This window comes from Kogia breviceps, chromosome 5 (assembly GCF_026419965.1).
Source record: "Kogia breviceps isolate mKogBre1 chromosome 5, mKogBre1 haplotype 1, whole genome shotgun sequence".
Classification (NCBI taxonomy): Eukaryota; Metazoa; Chordata; class Mammalia; order Artiodactyla; family Physeteridae; genus Kogia; species Kogia breviceps.
The window spans coordinates 37,846,609-37,866,578 of NC_081314.1; the positions used below are offsets into that span (position 1 = coordinate 37,846,609).

At 43.8% G+C, this 19,970-nt stretch overlaps 1 protein-coding gene across 36 annotated transcripts in view; it reads right to left on the bottom strand.

Moving 5' to 3' along the window:
* THRB (thyroid hormone receptor beta) overlaps positions 1-19,970 on the bottom strand; it is a 380,110-nt gene that overhangs the window by 59,332 nt on the left and 300,808 nt on the right. For 23 of the 36 annotated variants that reach the window (XM_067033873.1, XM_067033860.1, XM_067033871.1 and 20 more), the window contains one exon: positions 10,351-10,611. The exons of the other annotated variants lie outside the window; for them this stretch is intronic. In XM_067033873.1, the coding sequence (XP_066889974.1) occupies positions 10,351-10,611 (261 nt within the window). The remainder of the gene's footprint in view (positions 1-10,350; positions 10,612-19,970) is intronic. 36 annotated transcript variants of the gene reach the window in all.

Genomic DNA, 19,970 nt, shown 5'->3' on the forward strand with positions numbered 1-19,970 from the left:
TTTTCTTCCCTTAAAGGGCAGGAGCTTCTTTTACTTAAATAGTTTTGACCTTTAGTTTTATATCTTAGGCTTATTATAAGACGTTTTTTCCAGAGCTGGGCAAACAGAGCCAAATAAATATCTTTTCATTAGCTCTGAGGCTTGGCTTATGATCGTATGGCCTTTGTAGCTGCATAGTTTGGGGCAACTGTGAGTAGGGTAGTTGGGGTAAAACCTGCCACTCACTGAATATTGCCATCTGGACTAATAAACCATCAAGCCACATGCAATATTCTAACTCCTGCTGAGTGAGTTCACAGTATAGCTAATTGAGTTAAGAAGTCATATTGGCAATACAGTCCTGTATTTTATTTTATTTATTTATTTTGGATGTGGATCATTTTTAAAGTCTTTATTGAATTGGTTACAATATTGCTTCTGTTTTATGTTTTGTTTTTCTTGGTCTCGAGGCATGTGGGATCTTAGCTCACCCACCAGGGATTGAACCCCCATCCCCTGCATTGGGAGGCAAAGTCTTAGCCACTGGACCACCAGGGAAGTCCCCAGTTCTATATTTTAAGAGGCAGTAAAGTTGAACGAAGTCAAGTCTCTTGTATAAGCCAATACTGACAAATGCCCTGAGGATAGTGGTTCTCCAGAGGCAATGGTTCTGTCTCAGCCGATGCCATGGAGGATGGCTCTGGACCATGGAGGATTCCTGACTCTCTTTCCCAAAGCCCTGCTGGTTCTAGATTTCTGGTATCTTTGCAGTGTGGGTAGAGAAAGAATTCAAGTCAAAGAGGCTGGATTGGTCCAGAACCAAGACTAATCTCTAAAGACAGCTCATCATGAGCATCACACAGGTGATAAGTGCAGGTGAAATGGTCCCGAGGAGACCTGCCTTGTCTTGCGATGGTGCTACCAGAAGTTGCTCTTGGCAGGGATTTTCTGCTTCTCTGGGGTTTTCAAAACCCAAAGCCTCTGCCCTGCAGTGGTAAGGAGAGAAGGTAGAACTGGTCACCAACACCTTCGGGAAGAGAAGTTTATGATGGAGCATGGGTACGTTTTCAGAAACTGAAGGGGGAAGAAGCCTAGACTTACTAAAGAACTGAGAATAACCTGAAGCCTCCTCTGTTCCTGGGGAAAGCTGGCCCAGGGTTCAGTAAGAATACTGAAAGAGGCAGTAGAAGATGACTGATTTTGCAATTTACCCTGGAGCTGGTGCTATGTTTTCATGATGATCATAGCTTAGGTTTTGGGGGCCAGTACTGATTTAATGTATTTTGCTCTATTTTTCCCACAGGGGGAAATATGGTTATTGTATTGGAGAGATACTTTATTTTATTTATGCCATTATTTTGTATTTATTTCTATTTACTTTTTTTTTTTTTTTTTTTTTGCTGTGCCGCTCGGCTTGTGGGATCTTAGTTCCTCAACCAGGGATTGAACCCAGGCCACGGGGCAGTGAAAGCCTGGAATCCTACCCACTAGGCAAACAGGGAACTCCTTACTTTCTTTCATTTTAATTTTTAAAACTTTTAAAAATTTTATTGGATTATAGTTGATTTACAGTGTTGAGTTAGTTTCAGGTGTACAGCAAAGTGATTCAGTTATACATATACATATATTCATTCTTTTTCAGATTTTTTTCCCATATACATTATTACAGAGTATTGAGCAGAGTTTCCTGTGCTATACAGTAGGGCCTTGTTGGTTATCTATTTTATATATAGCAGTGTGTGTGTGTTAATCCCAAACTCCCAATTTAACCCTACCCCCACGTTTCCCCTTTGGTAACAAGTTTGTTTTTGAAATCTGTGAGTCTGTTTCTGTTTTATAAATATGTTCATTTATATCATTAAAAAAATAGATTCCATATATGAGTGATATCATATATTTGTCTTTGTCTGTCTGACTCACTTCACTTAGTGTGATAATCTCTAGGTCCATCCATGTTGCTGCAAATGGCATTATTTCATTCTTTTTTATGACTGAGTAATGTTCCATTGTATATAGGTACCACATCTTCTTTATCTATTCCTCTGTGGATGGACATTTAGGATGGAATGTAGGTTGATGTCCTTGGTTTCTTTGTGGCCAACTAATCTCTGATTACAGTATTTGTTGGAGAGAATTAGGGATTTGTCCATAGTTAAATAACTGGAAAGTGTCAGAGCCAAGAGCCAAACCGTGGTCTTCTGTTCTAAACAGTCCCTATGTGCCTACTACGTGCTGAGCGACATACCTAAGACTCAGTGCAGTAGGCCAGCTGTGTAACAGGGGAATTCTCACAATGGTTTCTTTTCAGCTTTACTGAGGTATAATTGACAAATAAAATTGCAAGATATTTAAAACATACATTATGATGATTTGATATATTTATCAAATCATATGTATATTTGTGTGTATGTGTGAACATCAGTCTTGGAATATCTTGATAGCCAATGATCAATATGCCATTCACACATTTGTCTAAATGTGACTGGAACTTCTTTGTATTTTCATCCTGTGTTTCGGATCAGCTCCTGGCCAGCAGTGAGGTGGTGACGTTTGTTTTCAGGGCGCCATGTCTGTGGTGAATACCACTCCTACTGTACAGTGCACAACCTGACAACCTGTACAGTGCTGCATGGGAGTCCTGCCCCTTATTTTCTCTCTCTCATCCGTTTCCCTGTGATCCTCACCCCTCTCAAGGCCTCCTCCTGTTCCCACTCCTTCTATTGTCTTTATTGGATCCTGTTAAGGAGGAAAGGAATCTGACCCAATTCTCCACTTGGAGATACTAGTGACTTGATAAGATATCCAGCCAGGAGGTTTGCATTTTGAAAGATGCAGAGAAAGGGCCATGATGGAATTACAGGCACTCAGGGCAACCGGTGGGAGAAGGGAAGGACTTTGAATTCCAGTGGTCACCTCTGATAATTTTGTATGGCTGACTCTCCCAATAGTATCTTTTCAACTTCAATGCAAGGTCAGTAAGTTAACCTCCCATGTTGTCCCAGATTTCGTCTGGAAACTACCTGTTGGGATTATCACAGGATTCGGCTGTTGTGTCTGTTCCCCCTGCTTCCATTATATTCCTGGCTTTAAAAACTTCAATCCTGTTAGCATCAACTTAGTGGTTATTCTCACGTGGGCGTTCTATATCCCTAACATCCTATCTGCTTCTCATAATGTTTCTAAGATTTGTGATGAGAAAATAACTCTTATTTATTGAGCACTCACGGTGCTCTGTGAAATCACCTAAGCTTCTTTCTTTCCACAATTCGATGAGAGAGGCGAGACCCCATTTTACAGATGAGGAAACAGCCTCAGGCAGGCTAAGTGACTTGCTCAAGGTTAAACGGCTGGTAAGTGGCTGTGTGAGAATTTGACCTTAGACTGTAAAACTAGGTATGTGCTGAGTCCCACTTCTCTGTCCTGGCAGGTCTAACTGCCCCACATGTTTGCCTCGTGTAGACCAGCATCTTCTCCAAGGTTTTAGATTTCTTCCTTAGGGTTCCTGGAATTCTCTCGCCCTTTTGTGCTATAAAAGTATGATGGTAAAGAGCTCTGATGTCTGAGCCAGGCTGCCTGGTGCAAATTTCATTTCAGCTCCTTCACACTTTTCTTGGTTTCTTGTTTAATTTTTTAAACTTTTTAAAGAGTCTGAAAAATACCTTGGTTGTTGCTATGGATTCTTTTCTCAGTTGTTTATGCCTCTACTCCAGCTGTGTATGTGATGGTTTGTTCTGCTTTTCTTCATTTACGTTTATCTAGTTCGTCAATGCATTTCAAGGTCCAAAAGGGTAACAAAAGCTGGAGAAGGAGGGCTCCAGGCTTTCCTGTAACAGAGGCTGCAGAATTGGCCTCGAAAAGCCCGTGGTCTCCCGTGGAGCACGCTGCAACTCAATGAAAACTGCAGTTGGGTGGAACAGAACTTTGAATTTCTGAGGTTTGTCTTCCTTTGACATGGCTGTTCACAGTTTCCCTCCCCTCCAGTCAAGCTGATGACTTTTCTTTCTTTCCTTTTCTTTGTTTTTCATGTTATAATGTGTTTTTATTATCTCAAAGGGTGAGTGATATAGGTCCCATTGCAAAAAGTCTAGGCAATCAATAAGAAATCCTGGGCTTCCCTGGTGGCGCAGTGGTTGAGAGTCCGCCTGCCGATGCAGGGAACGCGGGTTCGTGCCCCGGTCCGGGAAGATCCCACGTGCCGCGGAGCGGCTGGGCCCGTGAGCCATGGCCCCTGGGTCTACGTGTCCGGAGCCTGTGCTCCGCAACGGGAGAGGCCACAACAGTGAGAGGCCCGCATACCACACACACAAAAAAATAAATAAATTAAAAAAAAGAAATCCTTATACAATCATGTGAGTTTTACTCTGCATTATATACTTTATTACACTTCAGAAAACACCAAGAGGTCCCAGGAGTTGTTCTGTCATCCTCACAAAGTTCGTGAGTGGATTCTCCACAGATTAAGTGGTCTGGGCTTTCTTTTTTTTTTTTTCCAGTACGCGGGCCTCTCACTGTTGTGGCCTCTCCCGTTGCGGAGCACAGGCTCCGGACGCGCAGGCTCAGCGGCCATGGCTCACGGGCCCAGCCGCTCCGCGGCATGTGGGATCTTCCCGGACCGGGGCACGAACCCGTGTCCCCTGCATCGGCAGGCAGACTCTCAACCACTGCGCCACCAGGGAAGCCCTGGGCTTTCTTTTCTAGCCCTTCTCTTTCTGTCTGCCGTGGGCTACTGATGGGTGCTGCTTCCGGGCCTTTGAAGTATCACTTCCCAGAGCTCTCTGGCACGTGCCAGAAGCTGGTGGAGGGCACCTATTCTCATGTTGATGACAGGCTCCCTGGTGCCCTTGAGGTGTGTGAATCACACAGTTGCTCTCAGCTGGAACCATGTTTCCTGATGGATGGGGAGAAGGGGCAGAGAGGAGAGTGGAAATGGATGGAGCAGATGGTCTACTGGTGGGAGGGCTAAAGCTTTTTAATCCCCGACCTTCTAAAACACTCATTTACCTGAAGATGTCCTTGTATTTTACTTAAGGACAAAGATAGCCATCACGTGTTTGAAAATGTGACTAACTTGAAGGATTATAATGCACACCATAACTTGACTTCACGTCTCTCATTTTTAGAACGCTTTGTTATTTTGGTAAATGAAGATTGTACATCATTTAAAATGGTCATCATTGATTTGCTTCACTTTTTCCCTCCTTCTGAAGAGCTTGTGTTGATAGTCTGCCCCTTTGCAGACATAAGAAATTGCTTTAAAAAGTGCTTTAACTTGTCTACATCTTGGGGACTGGTTTAACAAATTATATCTATAAACAAGGATAATCTATAGCCAATAAAAGTCAGGATTCAGGAGAATATTTAATGACAAGGGAACATGTTCATGATATACTGTTAAGCCTTAACAGCTGGTTAAAAATGGTATGCCTAGTATGATTCCAAGTTTGTAAAAAATAGATATGCACAGAAAAAAAGACTGAACTATAATAAAGATTTTAATATCCTTGGAGGATGGAATTACAAATGATCTCTAAAAGTCATTTTTGTTGAACTTTTGGGGAACTTTTATTTTTCGTACATGGGAGGCTTTTCTCTCACTGTAGTGAGAGAAAGTAACTTCCTAGTAAAATTATTTTGACTATGTTTTCTTGCCTTTCTGGGTATCTGAGATTCAATTCTCTTGATACTAAACACAGAACGGACCTACAGAGAAAATTCAGTGAGATCACCAGATTGCTATCTTTTTTTCTGATGCAACCCCAGAAATGGCTCATTCCCTGCCTTGTTTCTCCCACCAGGTTCCAGTGTTTCAGGAAAGTCCCTGGTTGACATCAAGGGCAAACATCCAGGTTGGAGGTCTGACTGTCTGGGTTCAGCAGGGCTGGCAAGATCCAGCTACAGGGGTGCGTGCATCTGTCCGGGACCCATCCTTGTGGGGCTGGTGGGACCTGTGGTTCCCAGAGAGCTCGGGAGGGTGTGAGAGGGCTGAGCGGAGAAGCCTTGTAAGAACTTGGAGGAGGAGGAGCTGGGCTCCATCCAAACAGAGTGGGACTCTCAGAAGGGTTCAAGCCCCAGAGGGATGTTACTGGGCAGAGAGTGATTGAGCAGAACACCCAGGTGGCAATTAAGAGAAGCCAGGCCGAAAGGGAGGACCCATCAAGAACGGAGAGTCTCAGGTGGCTCCCCAGACGCGCTGAAGGAAAGGAATTAAAATGCACATTCCCCGAGTGTCCACTAGGTGGCAGACACTTTCCTTTACCGGCTAAGAGCTTGTCGGTATTCTCAGGCACTTCCTGATGCTCATCTTAAGAATTGCTCAGAGGGCTGGTTAAAATACAGATTCCTGGGCCCCTTCCCAGAGCTTCCAGTTCAGTAGTCTGGGGCCCTAGATTCTGCATTTCTAAGAGGTCCAGGTGCTGCTAGTGGCACTGGTTGGAGAGCTGGGAGCATCATCTCAGACTCTGGGAAGGGAGGAGGTGGGCGGGAGTAGGGCGTGGTCCTCACCGTTGAGCAATTAGCTCACATTGTGACAAAAACTCTTACGGCAGCAGCGTGGCTGGGGGAGGGGAACAGGGTCACTTGCTTCTGGTTGGAAATAGCCTCTGGCACTAGAGCAGATTTGAATTGTGGGATATGCAGCAGAATGTCAGGGCTCCAGGGCTTTCATTTCATTTAAAAGTGTTACCAATTAATTTCCTTACAATGGTTGTAGCACATAGGAGCACACGTACATGCAGATTAAAATAAAAGCAGTATTCAGATCAAAATGAAAAAGAAGGCATTCAGTACCTACCAAAAATAAGCCTAGAGAAAAACATTAAGAATACTACCAAGGGGGTCTTCCCTGGTGGCACAGTGGTTGAGAGTCCGCCTGTCCGCCTGCCAATGCAGGGAACACGGGTTCGAGCCCTGGTCCGGGAAGATCCCACATGCCGCGGAGCAACTAAGTCCATGCGCCACAGCTACTGAGGCTGCGCTCTAGAGCCCACGAGCTGCAACTACCGAGCCCGTGAGCCACAACTACTGAGCCCATGTGCCACAACTACTGAAACCCGCATGCCTAGAGCCCATGCTCCACAACAAGAGAAGCCCCTGCTCGCCACAGCTAGAGAAAGCCTGCGCGCAGCCCCTGCTCGCCACAGCTAGAGAAAGCCTGCGCGCAGCAATGAAGACCCAACACAGCCAAAAATGAATTTAAAAAAAAAAATAAAAAGAATACTGCAAAGCATAAATCAGTAAATCTCGAATAATTTACAAAATATCCAGTCCACGATGGCCCAACCCTTGGTTCTGCTGCACAAGATTTTTATACAGAGCTCTGGCCCTGCGTGACCGACCAAGCGAGTCTGACAATATCCAACCAGACTCTACCCTGTTCAGTGAGATGGATCCACTGATCATGCCTTTGAACTCCAGTGCTGATGCTATTTGGCTATGACTGTTTCTAAAGCTTTTTCTCGGTTTCTGTACTTGCATCAGTAGAACCGGGTAGGAAGTAATAGTTTGCAGAAGGGTACCCAACCACAAACCGTTTTGCCGTACAGTGGAAGCTAACACAACATTGTAAAGCAACTATACTCCAATAAAAATTAATTAAAAAAAAAAACACACTCAGAGGCGCACTGGTCTAGACTGGCTAGATCACTGATTTGGGAGATGGGCTTCTGCAGAACTTCAAGCAGCCCATTTGTTCTTATGGCTCCTTCACTGCAGACTCTTTCTGTATCTTTAAGGGTCATTTGGTTCTCATCAATTCCATTTGGAGTCCTTGAAATGAGGGTACTTGGATGGATTTTTGGCCCTGCTGCTATTTCTTCAAGGATATGAAGGACAATCTCCTGCACATAGTAGGCACTTAATAAACACAGATGGGACACAGGCATGGAATGGTAGCCCAGGAAAGAGATACCAAGCATGCTTGCAGGCTAGACAGAGAGAGCCAGGAAATCAATGCCCAGCCTGGATGGATGTCAAAATAGAGCTCTTCTCACAGATCCTGTGAGGAGGTAGCTGGCAAGCTGAGTAGATGGAGAGGACCCAACTCGGAAAAGAAAAGCAACCACTCCAGTTGTTTCCCTGGCCTCACCACCACCTCATCAAATACCAGTGTCCATTGGGAACCAGTGAAATTCAGTTTACAGTTTTGGCCATGATAGTAGGCTTCCTCAGCATCTTCACGCCTGAACCAAGGCATTGCTTCACGTCCATGGCTGTTGCTCTGGAAACTACGGGAGCATTTACCTTAGTTGCGTTCCTTTTAAAACTAGAATCAGGAGGAAGGACTTTCATTTACTAATTTAATTATATTTTCCTAGTAAACAATTCTCCATCTTGCAGCAAAAGAGAGCTGAATGGATGTGAAATGGATGATCAAGTCTAACCCCCCGGTGACGCCACGTTGCACGCTGCACCCACCTGTCCTGGTCTCCGCTTCATCCCTCACCAGGCACTCAGCGCAGCCCAAGGAATTTATGTGATTTAATGATGCAGAGCTGATCATAATGATCATAGCAAGAATGAAGCTGCTGCTTAGAGAGCACTGTGGGAGGTATTGTGTTAAAGAGCTTAAATCCATTATCTTCTTCAATTCTATCAACAATCACATAGGTTTGCTCAAGGACAGAAAGTGGAAAGGCTGAGATTCTAGCCCAAATATGGCAGACTCAAACATCTGTGATCTTAATCACCACTGTATTTACAACACTTAGGGTCTTGGGTCCAAACAGAAACTCTTTCCTTTTGCTTTTAAGGTTTACCAACAAACTGGAAACTGGACAGTGTTGCAAACTCTACATATCCAAGGCCAGGATTTCTCACAAATGATGGAGATGGACTCATGAATGAATGAATGAATGAATATGGGTACCAATTAGGAATAAGTCACATTTAGTTTGTGAGGTCCTTAGATCATGAGGACACTGCAGTCTCCTGTAAACCAAGGCATTTCACTGTGAACCAAGGACTGATGTGGTCTTGACGCCAGCTCCTAAAATCTGAAGATACCACCTGGTTACAAGTTCTAAGACTAACTCTCAATTGCATTTCAAACAAGTGTGCACATACACACAGAGACACCTGTTTTATATCCTGACTTTTTTGGAAAAACTTATTTTGCTCTTTTTCTAAATATCCCTTTCAATTTCTCAAATCTCCTAAATAATAAAGATGAGAGACAGTTCAAACACAAATCTTCCCCAAGAGAACACGTATGGTTTTGACTGCATTGAAATCAGAGCTCATACCACTATTTTATTATTTGTTTAGATAATCCTATTTTCATCTGAAACAATCCGCACACCCAACTTCACAGGTCAACTGGTGGTTCCAAGGAGCCTCTGAAGTGTTTTCAGAAAAGTTAAAGGACCAGCAGTTTTTGGAAAAGGATGAATATAATCATGTTTTAGGTTCAAGTTAGAACACTTTGCAAAAGTCCTTCATGGCTCATATATAGGAGTCTTTACAAACTTTCATTAATATATCTCGGTGTGTGATTGGCAGATTTTCAAATACACCATTTAAAACCTTATCATGCTAACACAACATCGTAAATCAACTACACTTCCATAAAAAAGTAACTTGATCATGAGTCAAAGTCCTTAAAAAAAATGGAAAAAGACCTTATTTTTGAAAATGCTAAACTGGAAGAGTGGGAAGTCACATGAACTTGGACATTTAAAGACACAAATTGAAGAAGCAAAGATTTGGGGAAGCCCTAAGACCATAAAGCGATCAACACAAAGACATCTGTCAGGATGGAGGCGACCTGAGGTAAAGACCAGTTAAATCTAATGCAATCAGAAACTTAGGCCAGTTTAACATTTTTGTATGAGGTGACAACCCCCTAACACCATAATCTCGCCTTTCAGGATGATGACACAGGACTTAACGAGCAAAAGAAAACAACTTCAAACCTCTCTTTTGAACATGAATTGTCTATTTAGGTTAAAGGTAGACTTTGAGATCCCATTAGCTACTGGTGCAATTGGGAAAAGTCATGCACACACACGCACACTCACAAACACACACACACACACACACATGCTTCAAAGCAAGTAGTTATGTAATGATATCAATGTCTGTTTCTACTTAGCTTTGAAAACAGAAGTGAAGCCAAAACTAACAACCCTCCTGCTAATTAGAGAAAGAAAAATGTCTTCTCCCCAAGTGCCCCAACATGAAACTGAAATTAACTGCTTTCCTTTGGAACCCACTTATTTTATGCTTCCCAGAAGATACAGGGATAAAGAAACTTTGGAAGAGAGCAGCTGGGGAAAACACATGGACACCATACGTGAACTCAGTGGAAACAGAGCACACACTTAACAGAACATTCTTTTCCTTGTGGCAGCTCGGGTCTAATAAAAATCTGGTTACCTTTACATTTCTTCTCTTCCGTTTGGAAGGTCTGGGCGTTAGGGATGCTCTGATCGTTCACATCGTCGTGGTCCAGATGGAATATGGAGCTGGTCCAGGTGGCCTGGATGAGATGCCGGGGCGACTGTTCATTTTTCAATGCGCTGCGCCTCTCTGGGGGGCTCTTCCTGTGCAGGCAGGCTTCAGACATTCCCACAAGCTTCCACTCCTGCTCGCCGTGTGGACAAGGCTTCGGCTTGTCCCAGGCTGGAAGGCCATTTTCTGGAGGGTTGAAAAACACGAGATGACGAGCTTTGGCATTGTCAGGATGGGGCTGAGATGGAGAGGTTTGGAAGGCAAGTGCTTTCTCGGTTCTTTGGGGCTGACAGCGTTCGCACACCCCTGCCCTTGACAGTGGTCATAAGATGCAGAGGGTGTCAGCCTCGGGCACGGAGCCACCGGCGCTGGATTGCCTGCCAGAGTAATCAACACATTCCCCCGATTTTACTGCCTACAAAGATGCCAGCTCCTCCATGGGAAGGCTGCCCTTTCGCCAGCCCTGCTCCCAGCAGCAATGGCCCGGGAACAAATGGACAACAATTTATGTTACTGCTTAGATGACCATTTGAGGTCTCGAGGGTCAGGGCTGGCCATGGACACTTTTCAGAGCCTCAGGACATAAAACGTCCAGGATTCGGCCTTGTTTGACTTGGGTGTTATCGCAGGCTGACCTGAGGGGCACCCTGTTGCTTAAGAGGGACGTGCCACGTGGCTACGTGAGAGTGACGGCTGTGTTCTCCCTGGCACCTTCCACTCCCGACAGCCTGACACAAGGGGCTGTGGCTCTTCCAAGAGAAACCGTGTCGATGGTTTCAATGTTGTCCCAAACAGGCGAGGAGATCAGATGAACCGAGCAGATCGTGCTGTATTTGTGGGGTAAATTAAGAGCCCTAATGATAGAATGAAAAGCCACATGCCTCTTGGGCTGAGATAGGCAGTTAATGGTTTATGTATATGATGTTGTTTTCTCTATTCAATTTATAGGGACTTGAAGGTTTGCCCTCTAGATAATGGGAAACAATAGAACAATATAATGAAACCCGTCTCACACTAACCTTCCCTGGGGGCAAATTTTACCTCCTTGAATATTTTACTGAATACGCTATAAAGTAGAGAGTAAAAAGGAGTATGCTAATATATATAATTTGTAGATGCAGTCACATTAAAAAACATAATCCATCTGGTCACCCATATTTCCTGAAATTCGTAGGCTACTGTCTGTCAAGATGAGAAAAAAATACAGAGTTCTACTTTTAAAGTGATTATAGACAGTGATGGAAAGACTAATTGATAAGTCCATTTCTTTTATGCTGAAAGGGCCAAAGGACCGTGAATACCCCTATCAGAGAGACAAGTCCATCCTGGTCTGTGCATAGTACTGGGAATTTAAAGCTGCTGTTCAGACACTTAAAATGAATTTTTAATTACTTAATGCAAGGGTTAAACATGCTTTCGCTTTTCACAAGCCCCCTCTGGAAAGCTACTGGATGCCTTCAGAGATGTTGATTACGGGTGGTGTCTCTAAAGGTGTCATCTGTTCTCAGCCCCTTTTGGAAGTTGCATTTACCTTTCCTGGTCTTGGGGTTACTGTGTGGAAATCCTGATACCCATCCACTTTATTTCTAGTACAGGAGAAGACTGTGAACAACTACAGCAAGATAGCAATAATCGACATGTGATTTCTCTGTCACAGTCAATGGAAATACTGCAGCATGAAATACCCTAACTTGGCCAGTAACCAATGATCCCCTTTAAACAAAATCGTACAACACTTTTGGATGTAATATTTGCTCTTATTCAGAGAAGAGCCCTGAAAATTCACTCTATGCAGAGGGCTGTGCTAGGCATCGTGGGAGGGGAGTGAACTAGACCTGGGTTCTTTCTCCTCAGTTTCTAGGGCGTTATTCAATGCATGGCAAATCCAAAAGGTCTGGACTCCAGCGTGCCAGCTCCTGTTGCAATTACAGGCACTTAGTCTCACTTTCCATGAAAAGAAAAAAATCGCTTAGGATCTTGGGAGATTGTATGGCATTTCAGATGAAACGTATCTGTGTGGAATCCTTTCAAGGACCTAGTATCCATGAGGGTTTGAGGTTTTCATGAGCTAGGACTTCCCTGGCAGTCCAGTGGTTAAGACTATGCGCTTCCACTGCAGGGGGCAAGGGTTCGATCCCAGGTGCGGGAACTAAGATTCCACACGCCACGCAGTGTGGCCAAAAAAAAAAAAAAAAAAAAAAAAGGTTTTCACGAGCTAAATATAAAGGCACTGAATGCAAGGGTTAACTTTGCAAAAAGAGTTTAATTTCGTTTCTACAGAAGTGAAAAGCCTTCTCACCCATGCATGTTTCTATGATGTCTACTCAATTGTCATGGACTCTAATTCCTTGGGAAATTGCACCGTGTAATGCTCCATTTTATTTTTATTTTTTATTTTTTTAATTTTTTTTTTTTTGGTACGCGGGCCTCTCACTGCCGTGGCCTCTCCCGCCGCGGAGCACAGGCTCCGGACGCGCAGGCCCAGCAGCCATGGCCCACGGGCCCAGCCGCTCCGCGGCACGTGGGATCCTCACAGACCGGCACACGAACCCGTGTCCCCTGCATGGGCAGGTGGACTCCCAACCACTGCGCCACCAGGGAAGCCCCTATTTTTATTTTTTTAAATTTATTTTTGGCTGCGTTGGGTCTTTGTTGCTGCGTGCAGGCTTTCTCTAGTTGTGGCGGCAAGCGAGGGCTACTCTTCGTTGCGGTGCATGGGCTTCTCATTGCGGTGGCTTCTCTTGTTGCAGAGCACGGGCTCTAGGAACGCGGGCTTCAGTTGTTGTGGCACGTGGGCTCAGTAGTTGTGGCTCACAGGGCTCTAGAGTGCAGGCTCAGTAGTTGTGGCACACGGGCTTAGTTGCTCTGCGGCATGTGGGATCTTCCCAGACCAGGGCTCGAACCCGTGTCCCCTGCATTGGCAGGAGGATTCTTAACCACTGTGCCACCAGGTAAGTCCCTAATGCTCCATTTCAAGTAATGTTAAAGTTATCACAGTTGTTTGTAGTACCTCCAACATTTGATTTTTCTGCAGAAATTCTTAAAATGTGGTATTAATTCCCCTATCTGCACAGAAATTAAGAAATACAGCCAAACTGGGTAGTCACTGCTCCCTAGTGAAGGGAGCTAGTCAACATGCGTGGATGAGAGATGCTGGAAGGGACCCCACCCAAGGGGACGTTCCTCCCTAAAGCACAGCCCATTAAAGTTTGCTCAGCACGTCCCCTGGGCCAGCAAGAGCCGGAATTTCTTCTAAGCAAGTGAGGTTATTTTTGCGGGGAGGCAGGGGATAGGATTGCCTTCCATTTTCCTAAGAAAAGAGTCCGAGGTGGTTTGGGAAAAGGGCTCCATTCCTGGGAGGCGTTTACGAGCTCGTAATTACTGTCTGTAATTACATTCATGATAATGATATTCTGTTGCTTAATTGGCAGGTTTATTGTTGCGGCACTGCTGGCACGTCTGGGACTACGAAGTCCTGGTTGGGTCACGGGAAAACTCGAGGGATTTACTTAAGGAGGAGTCTTGATTATCTTCCCAAGAAGAGAAGGGCATATAGAATTCCTATTCCATTCTCAAGGAGGGATGAGACACGATTCCAGGCTCCTTCAATTCTGCCTGCCAAGGATACTTGGAACTGTGTTATTTATTTATTTATTAATGGATTGGTTGAGATTTCAATGCTCCAATTTTATAAACAAAAATTTAGGTTATTTAATATCAAAGCGGAGACAAAAAATTTTAACATTGTTTTAATCAAGTAACATAGCTGTTTGAAATAGGAAATTTTAAGACAGATGAATAGAGAAAAGTGAAAGATTATTAGGATAGCCACTCTGAATAAATTCCTTACTATATGCATTTGAATTCCACTGTAAATTTGGCACTAGACTGAACACTGGCCTAAGCCAAAATTTTCTCTTTAGTGTTTAGAAGCCCTGAACGTTTTCCTTCAGATTTAAAAGAAGAAAAAGAGAAAAAAAAAAAAAAAAGAAGAAAGGAAAAGAGAAAAACCCCTCTATAACAGAACCTCCTTAGCTTGATAATGGATATGCTGAATGCAACTTCATACCCCCTAAAGAATTTCAGAAAATGGCAAAAAATTTAAAACCTAGGTGAGATGTGAATTTGCAAAAACCTCTTCTCTTTGGTGTGACAAAGCTCATTCCCTCCTGGCAGGTATATGGCTCTCCTTAAATCTCATCAAAATCTACCAGAAAAGGCAGCTGGAGACCAATTTGTACCTCACCAGTAAGATTGCTAGGGTTTAATTTCTTATAATATCAAGCTAACAAGGTTTTATTATACCAAATGTTTGTATAGTTTCAACGTGAAAAAAACTTAAATACATTTTGAACTGTGTTATTTCCATGTTTGCTTGGCAATGATGGTTTTCAGGGATTTCCTGCTATTTCTGTATCCTTTGGTTCCCCCAAACCTCAAACCAATGAGATATTTCTTTTTAGAAGGATTAAAATCTCAAAAAACTACATCAGTGAATCTCAAATTTTGGTAAATATCAGTCACGTGAGGCGCTATTAAAGAAGGCAGGAGACCAGGCTTATTGAAATAGGATGGGGCCTGGGCATTTGTATATTTACCAAGTTCTACAGATGGTTCTGATACCCAGTAGGGTTTGAGATCCACAGGGTTAAGAAAATCTAAGGTAACTGAAAACAAATTATTGGCAGATATCAGATAAGGGTGCAGTTCCCTTCTCAGACTGGAAGGTTTTACACGCCCTGGACTAAATTTGCATTATAATTAAAACATTCATCAATTGTTTTGGGATCTACTGCTTGAAACATTAAAAGTCAGAGGTTAGCGGGAGTTATCTTGTAGATTGCAGTATGGATGTGAGTAAATACTCTGTCACAAAGCCTGTTCTGAGGATTATCTGGGACACAAATGTGCACAGTAGTAGAAATACATTTTTTTTTAAAAGGGAGATTCTGGAAATGACCATACCTTATTATTCACATGAAGAATGAATTCTTTAATGGATCCCAGCTAACAGATGGCTTTTAATATTTCATAGTCTAGACATCAAGACAATTAATTTGTCAGTTATGATGCAAATTAATAAATAATTAGAATCAAAGAAAAGAACTAGATAAGGGCATGTGAACTGCTACTAAAATAACTAGACACACATTGACCTGTGTGTCTCGAAGGCGTCTAGATTTGAATGATTGCATCTGTGTTAGATGATCATAATTCTAGTGGCTCCAATGACCCAGCATTGACCTAAAGGGTTCTTTTGCAAAAAGAAACAAACATAAATCCTATGAACAGAACTGCCTACGTCCTATCTCTGGAAATTTTGTTAAATATAATAGAAAATAAACCTGTCCATCAAAAAAGGAGAAGTGTATGAAAATATGCAGGTATTTCAGGACATGAAAGCAAGCTTACACCTTAGAAAAGTGCTAAGGCAAAGGAAATGGAATTATGACAAAGTGCTCAGAAAGGGTCTGCTGAGTAGGCTGGGGTTTCATGGCACCGATTACGAGTGTGGAGTTTGCATTAAAAGGCCATCAGTATGAGGCACTGAGACCCCCGAACCATATTCTGTGTTCAGCGGATGTATATATAATATGCTTTGCCAACCCAGCAAGTGTGTAGAATTATCATCGTAAAGCCTCAGGCAACTAAGTATGATGTCTCTGATTTCCGTTTAAATTTTTGACTCCAACCCGTAAGTTCAGCCTTGTGGACTTCTCAGATACGTCAACTGACTTTTATTTGTGGAGTCACGTAGAACAGGAGACTCATATTTGGCTGAGCATTTACTAAGGGCCAGGTATAGAGCTAGACACTGTGATTCGTCTCCATGAACATCCCAGAAGTACGCAGTGTTCTACTGCTTGATTGATAGGGAAACTAAAATTCAAAGAAGCACTTCATCTGCTCTTTCATATCTTTTGTACTGTTAACTGATATGTTTGCTTTAGTTTGCTAAGTCGCCATTGACCTATTAATAGCTATCATTTGATGAATACTTTGAAAGTTCTTTATAAACTATGTTTATTGTCCGATTATTGATATTCACAACTAGTCTCCAAGCTTTCACTCTCAGCCACCTCCAAGCTATGGTCCACGCAGCAGCCAGAGTGAGCTTTTAGAAATATACATCAGAGTAGATTGCTCTGCTGTTTAGAATCTTCTGGTGACTTCCCATCAATAGTGGAAGGAAGTCCTCAGCTCTTACTGCAGCCCGCGGGGCTCTGTGGGATTTATCAGCCTGTCCTGCTGAGCCCCCGTGGCTCTGCTCCCTGTTCTCTGTCCTCTGGACATGTGGGCTTCAAACCTGGGAAGCTCATTCCCACCACAGGGTCTTTGCAGAAGCTCTTCCCTATGCCCGGACTGCCCCCTTCCCAACCCTTATACAACCACCTCCTGTTGTACTAAGAAAACCACCAGGATCCAACTGCCTCCCCCTTTGACAAGAAGGTTAGATTTCCCCTTATGCAGAACCTCTCAGGGTTGCATTTCTCCAGGAAGGTAACTGAAAATGAAAAACCAAATGTGTTGCACCCGTGTACACCTTGGTGGAGGGAGGCAGGGAGGGGGCTGGAAGATCAGCGTCCCAACCCTTCTGTAGAGTGGTTGATGGGTCTAATCTTGGAAGATCACTTCCTGTCCCTAAGTCTCAGTTTTTCCATTTGCAAAAGGGCGATATAACATTGCTCCTGGGATTTTTCTAAGGCTCAAATGAAATGATGTATGTGGATGTATTTAGTAATTATGTACTCTTCAGGTGTACACAGTGCTGTAACCACCTAATCTATACTGTGTACATGACCATATGTATCTCTTTCTATCCAAAGGGAAAAATACTATTAATAAAACAATGTGTTACTTTTCCTAATAAAATATTCTATGTTCAGTGGATACAGGTACCTTTACTCTCAACACCATGACCATCATCGACACCGCTACCATCACCGCCTGGTCCTCAACAGTAGGTGAGGTTGTTTTTGATGATCTCCCACTTCCTTTTGACCCCCTTTTTGTCATCTCTCTCCCTCCTCCCAAGTCCTTGCTATTCTCATGCAGTCCTCTGGGTGCTCAGTCACCACTGTGGGAGAATCCCCTACTCACAGATCTCTTAGTGACCTTGGGCAAGTCACTTCTCTTCTCTGTACTTTAGTTTCCTCACCTGCAACATGGGAACATTCTATTGCTGTGATGATTAAATAAGTTCGTACATAAAAAGGTCTCGGAACAGTGCATGGCACATCGTAAACGGTAAATGTTCGCTCTTTACTCATACGCTCAAATGATCTCTTTCCTTTGCCCCATCCTCCAAACTCAAGTCTTTTCTAAACGTGACTCTCAAAGAACATCTCCAGAAGAAAGAAGTTTGACAAATGACTTCGCACCACTAGCTTAATGGCTTGGAACCTGGGATGAGTCACCCCTCTCAGCAGAAGTTGTGATTTAAAGAGGATGCTTGAAGAGTGTAGGACCGTAGCCCAGGAATGAATGTCTAGAGCTGGATGTCTGATGACTGTGCAAGGCAGGTGGGAGAGACGTTTTGGCGAAGTAGGCATTTCCGTTCAGGCTCCTGACTATTATACCCAGCTTTCTTAGCTTGGTGGGTCAAGCAACCTAATAGTGAGGACACAGGTTTCATCCCTATTCAACTTTCAAGACCTGGCTCATTGTTTAAGCTTTTCTTCAACCAATCCATCCACTCTCAAACTTCCATAGTTCCAAAACGTATCTCCCTTCCTCTGCATGCTACTTTTTACCTCGTGATATAACAATTTATATACATGTATAAATTTCTTTTTTTTTTTTGTGGTTACACTTACATTGGCTAGCACAATGTCAATGAAAAACAATTAATATTCCTTGTTCCCTAATAACCTGATAATTGCAAAGAGAAAATTGCTACCTAAGCAAAGACTCTGCCTATTTTCTTATCCAGAAGCCACTGGTTAGTCACAAGGTGGATTCATTACTATTAAAACCAATTCAGTGAAATTTTCTATCACCAACAGTATTATCGTCCCCAAACTGCAGGTGAAAATGAAAGCTGTTCTGCTTTTTTAGGGGAAGGATAGTGGATAAGACTATGGGCTCAGCTAGTCAAGGTTCAGATTCTGGCTCTGCCACTTATTACGGCCTCCTCGTGTGTCAATGGCATCCCCACATTTTTCCTCCTTTACTGGACCCTAGTCAATTTATCCATCTCTCAAATCCCACAGCTCTAAGCACAGTGTCTTAACATGACAGGACCTCAATAAATGTTATTTGGAAATAACTGAATGTAATCTAGGCAGGTCAAAAAACCCCTGAAGTGGAACAGAGCACACACAGACTCTTATCTCTCCAGGAATTTCTACCCACAGAACAGTAATGTGTTCTGTGCGAGACAAGTCAGCCAGACTGCTCAGCGTGAGCAGCAAAGGTGGCCCCGCCAGGGACAGATGCTGGGGCACAGGCTGCGGGGTGCTCTGTGCTCAGAAAAGATAGAAAGGGCAGCCGGGTGACTCTGTTCCTCCCAGTGCCAGGCTGGGTGATCTCACTGTTTCTACTTTGGCATTTGTACCCCATGAATGCTCTGCCCAAGCCACAGGTGTAGCCCACTGTTTGCTTCCCAGGCCACGTGTGTGGCCGAGCTCCACAGACGTGCCACTGTGTGGCTGGTGAGTCTCAGGGCCGTCCTCTCAGGCCCCCTGACCTGACACAGCACCCCTGGTCTAGTAGCATCTGGGATGGGGTGGGCCGGCCACCAGAGGACGGGCTGCGGGCTTGTCTCCTGGTGCCTTTGGATCTGCCCAGGGTGGCGTTCTTTACCTGGCCTGGGAACCTTCAAGAGTGACCTGAAGCTGTACGGCCTTGGGCACCATTTACTTCCATTTATGAAGGCCTTGGCGGGTGGTGCTTCCCCAGTGGAAGCCACGAGACTTGTAAATTTGGAATATTTGGGCAAGAAATGGAGAGTTCTCTGAAATAGACAAAAATCAAATTGTTGACTATTTTTAAAGGATATTCACTATTACTACTTTCAAGAGCTGTCAGGGAAGGTGACGCAACTTTGCTGAGTAGCCTGGGGTGAAAATACCTCACAGGGTGGGTGTGAAGATGACATGAAGCCACATATGTACGAAGCCTAGCTTTGAGCAGAAATGCAAGTGCTGGCAGGGCTCCCTTCCTATTCTCCTACTAATGATTATGGAGGTCAAAGTCACCATTCCCGGTGGGCGGGATTTTACACAGACACTAGGAACCTCCCAGCGCAGGGTGGACACTGTCCACACAGCCTCTCTTACTATGCCAGCCTGTGGTGAGTTCCTCTTCCTCTGAAACACATTTGTTGTTTGTTCTAAAAACATGCAATCGTGTACTGTTTCTGAGATCTCACTGATATATCTTCGTATTCTCAATATAAAGACTTGGCTAGCCCTGGAGATTGGGACCAGAGACTGCCTTGATATTCTCCACAATCTAAACCTGCAAAATGGAATGAAATGCTCTGATCATTGTAAGGCACACGAGGGAATGGGTCACAGCTGAGGATAGGGCCTTCCAGGCCC